The sequence below is a fragment of the Vollenhovia emeryi genome, unplaced genomic scaffold, assembly GCF_000949405.1.
Source record: "Vollenhovia emeryi isolate VEMERY1.0 unplaced genomic scaffold, V.emery_V1.0 DF943365.1, whole genome shotgun sequence".
Taxonomy (NCBI): domain Eukaryota; kingdom Metazoa; phylum Arthropoda; class Insecta; order Hymenoptera; family Formicidae; genus Vollenhovia; species Vollenhovia emeryi.
Window position 1 is genome coordinate 1 of NW_011963001.1, and position 3,082 is coordinate 3,082.

At 28.3% G+C, this 3,082-nt stretch overlaps 2 protein-coding genes across 5 annotated transcripts; one reads left to right on the forward strand and one right to left on the reverse strand.

Annotated features, from left to right (window-relative positions):
- Positions 1–50: 50 nt before the first annotated feature.
- Positions 51–1,705, forward strand: LOC105565918. The gene is made up of 3 exons (XM_012019506.1): positions 51–486; positions 565–682; positions 832–1,705. Exons 1-3 carry the CDS (start codon positions 136–138, stop codon positions 1,164–1,166), a joined length of 804 nt encoding a protein of 267 aa, XP_011874896.1. The 5' UTR covers positions 51–135; the 3' UTR covers positions 1,167–1,705.
- A 28-nt stretch (positions 1,706–1,733) lies between these two features.
- Positions 1,734–3,076, reverse strand: LOC105565924 (putative nuclease HARBI1). Of its 4 annotated transcripts, none has more exons than XM_012019535.1 (3): positions 2,709–3,076; positions 2,369–2,596; positions 2,074–2,150 (listed from the first exon to the last, which is right to left on the reverse strand). In XM_012019535.1, exons 1-3 carry the CDS (start codon positions 2,748–2,750, stop codon positions 2,142–2,144), a joined length of 279 nt encoding a protein of 92 aa, XP_011874925.1. In that variant the 5' UTR covers positions 2,751–3,076; the 3' UTR covers positions 2,074–2,141. The 4 variants fall into 4 exon arrangements, with proteins under 4 accessions (XP_011874909.1, XP_011874916.1, XP_011874925.1 ...); XM_012019545.1 differs by having other exon boundaries at positions 2,076–2,150; positions 2,449–2,596; XM_012019519.1 differs by having other exon boundaries at positions 1,734–2,596.
- Positions 3,077–3,082: the final 6 nt, after the last annotated feature.

Here is a 3,082-nt window from a genome sequence, read left to right on the forward strand (position 1 = left end):
TACTCATAATAAATTCTATATAGAAAATATAGTATTTATAGACAATGCATTCTGTTTAATTATAGGTTAAGTTCAGTTAACATTTACATATGTTTCAATATAAATATAAGAACATGATAATCAACTTTTAGGAATATGGAGACTAAAAATAATATTAAAACGTTGTTAATGCTATATGAACAACATCCCTCATTATATGTTGTAAAGTCTGCTGACTATCATAACCGAACAAAACGAGAAAACGCTTACCAGCAAATATGTCAGCAGTATGAAGAAATAACAAAACAACCTTTATCTATAGAAGTTGCCAAGAAGAAAATAAATAATTTAAGATCGCAGTATTTAGATTGTGTTAACAAAATAAAGACATCAAAATCAAGTGGCATGTCAACTAATGATATTTATAAACCTACGTGGTGGTTGTTTGAAGACATGAAATTTCTTGATCCTCATATTGTTCAAAGGAAAGGAGAATCCTCTATAACAGTAAGTGGAAAATGAAATATTTGAGAGTTACACACAGGAGTATAATTATATAACTACTAAAATTATAATAATTTATAGATTTCTAGTAAACAATTTAGCTCTTCAGAATCCAGTACTATAGTTGAGGAAAATGACAACGAAGATCTACAATTTTTAGATGTTGCTAATATTTTAGGAGCAGAAAAATGTGATAAAGGTTATAAAATTTTGACGTATTTTCTTATTCAATAATGTATTTTCTTATTGTATATTTTGTTGCTCAATATATTCTATCTAATAATTTAATTTATATACAATTTTTGGATTTTTAAATGTAAAATTAGGATTTTCATTTATTTTATGTAGAAAATACTGACCCAAATCTTCAGTCAATTCCATCATGTAGTAAATCAACCAGTGGATCACACAGTTTGACATTTCAACATAGAAAAAGAAAGCCTAAAATCTTAAGCGAAAATTTGGCGAAAGAGGCAAAAGAGGCGAAAGAGGCGAAAGATGAATTTTGGACAGTAGCAAAAAATGCAATTCAAACCATATCAAAAAGCGATGAAATGGAGGATGGATTAAAATACTGGATATTATATCTAGAAAGTGAGTTACGTAAAATTAAGGATGAAAAAAGGTTGAAGTGGTTACAAAAAGAGATTATTACATTAGTATATAACGAAAATATTGAATAAGTAACATACGTTTTATGTTCTATATATTTTATTTTATGTTCAAAACGTGAGATTATTTTATTTTATTAACGTAACGGTAACAAATGTACCTGAATAATAGTAACATACGTTTTTATGTTCTATATATTTTCTTTTATGTTCAAAATGTGAGATTATTTTACTTTATAAACGGTAACAAATGTACCTGAATAATATTGAATAATTAGTAACATACGTTTTTATGTTCTGTATATTTTCTTTTATGTTCAAAATGTGAGATTATTTTATTTCATTAACGCAACGGTAACAAATGTATTCAAAATAAGTAACATACGTTTTTATGTTCAAAATGTGAGATTATTTTATTTTATTAACGTAACGGTTACAAATGTACCTAAATAATACTGAATAAGTAATATACGTTTTTATTTTTTATACATTTTTATGTTCAAAATATGAGATTATCTTATTAATGTAACGGTAACAAGTGTACCCGATGAAAAATAAAACAATTATAAGAACAATAATTGTAATATTATAATACAAACATATATGCAATAATATAAATATTATAATTATAGTGTTCAAATGTTCTGTATTACAAAAAGAAATATAAAATAAATATATAATTTTATATTTAAAAGTTATATCATAAATTCCTGCCATTCAACCCTGCCAACGGTATTGAAATATTCTTTAAATACATCACGAATATGAATTGCATTTATACTTGGTCTTATATTGACAATTTCCAAGTTGCGCAACTGCGCATTATTATTTCTCCATGCTGCAGGTCTTATGATATGTTCTTCTAAATTTTCGGTGTCTATATCTGTGTGTAAATAAGCAGCATTTTCTTTATTAAGATAGTTATGTAATGCACAACATGCAAGTGTAATATTTTGGACAGTTTCAACGGGTAGATGTATTTGTGTTAAAAGAACTCGAAATTTATTTGCAAATATACCGAAAACATTTTCAGCGATTCTTCTTCCTCTACTTAGCCTGTAATTAAATATACGCTCATTATAAGATAAATTTCGTGATGGATATGGTTTTAATATATGATTTTGTAACGGAAATGCAGCATCAGCTAATATGACATACGGAACAGGTTCGTTCATGCCAGGTAATGGTTTATTTTGTGGCACATTCAGTGGATTTTGTGGATTATTTAAAAGTTTTGCAAAGTCACTATCGCGAAAAACGCCTCCATCACTTACTCTACCGTTAACTCCGACATGAACATATGTGAATTGATAGTGCGCATTGACTAATGCCAAGAGAACAATGCTGTTAGTGCCTTTGTAATTGTGATATAATGATCCATCTTTAAAAGGTGCTCTAAATTCTATATGTCGACCATCCATGGAACCAATACAATTTGGAACATTCCATAATCGTAGATAATCATTTGCAACATGTTCCCATTCTACGATTGTAGTTGGTGTCTGTAAAAATCATTAAATAAGTTAATTAAGTAAGTAACTGGTAATTGATGTTCAAAAAACAATATATAATTTTATCTTAATATAATATTGTTAACCATTAAATCCTATTTACCTGTAAATAATCGTTTCGAAGGACCTCATATATAACACACATGTCTCGGGAATTATGCGAGAAATTGTACACGCTGGAATCCTTGTCGAATATTCTAAACTTCGGTAACTTTCACCAGTAGCTAAAAACCTTAACGTGAGTGATACTCGTTCCTTAGGTGATATACACTCTCTCATATTTGTATTTTGACGTTGTATATAAGGTGCTACTTTTTCTACAAGTTGATCAAATAAGTCAATCCGCATCCTGAAGAACCTTTGAAAATATTCTTTATCTTCAATTCTTAATTCTGTATGTGCTAAGTTGATTGTTCCTCTCAATGCACGATTTCTTTTAAGTATCCATTTACGTGTCCAAATGGATCGTGGTCGTCT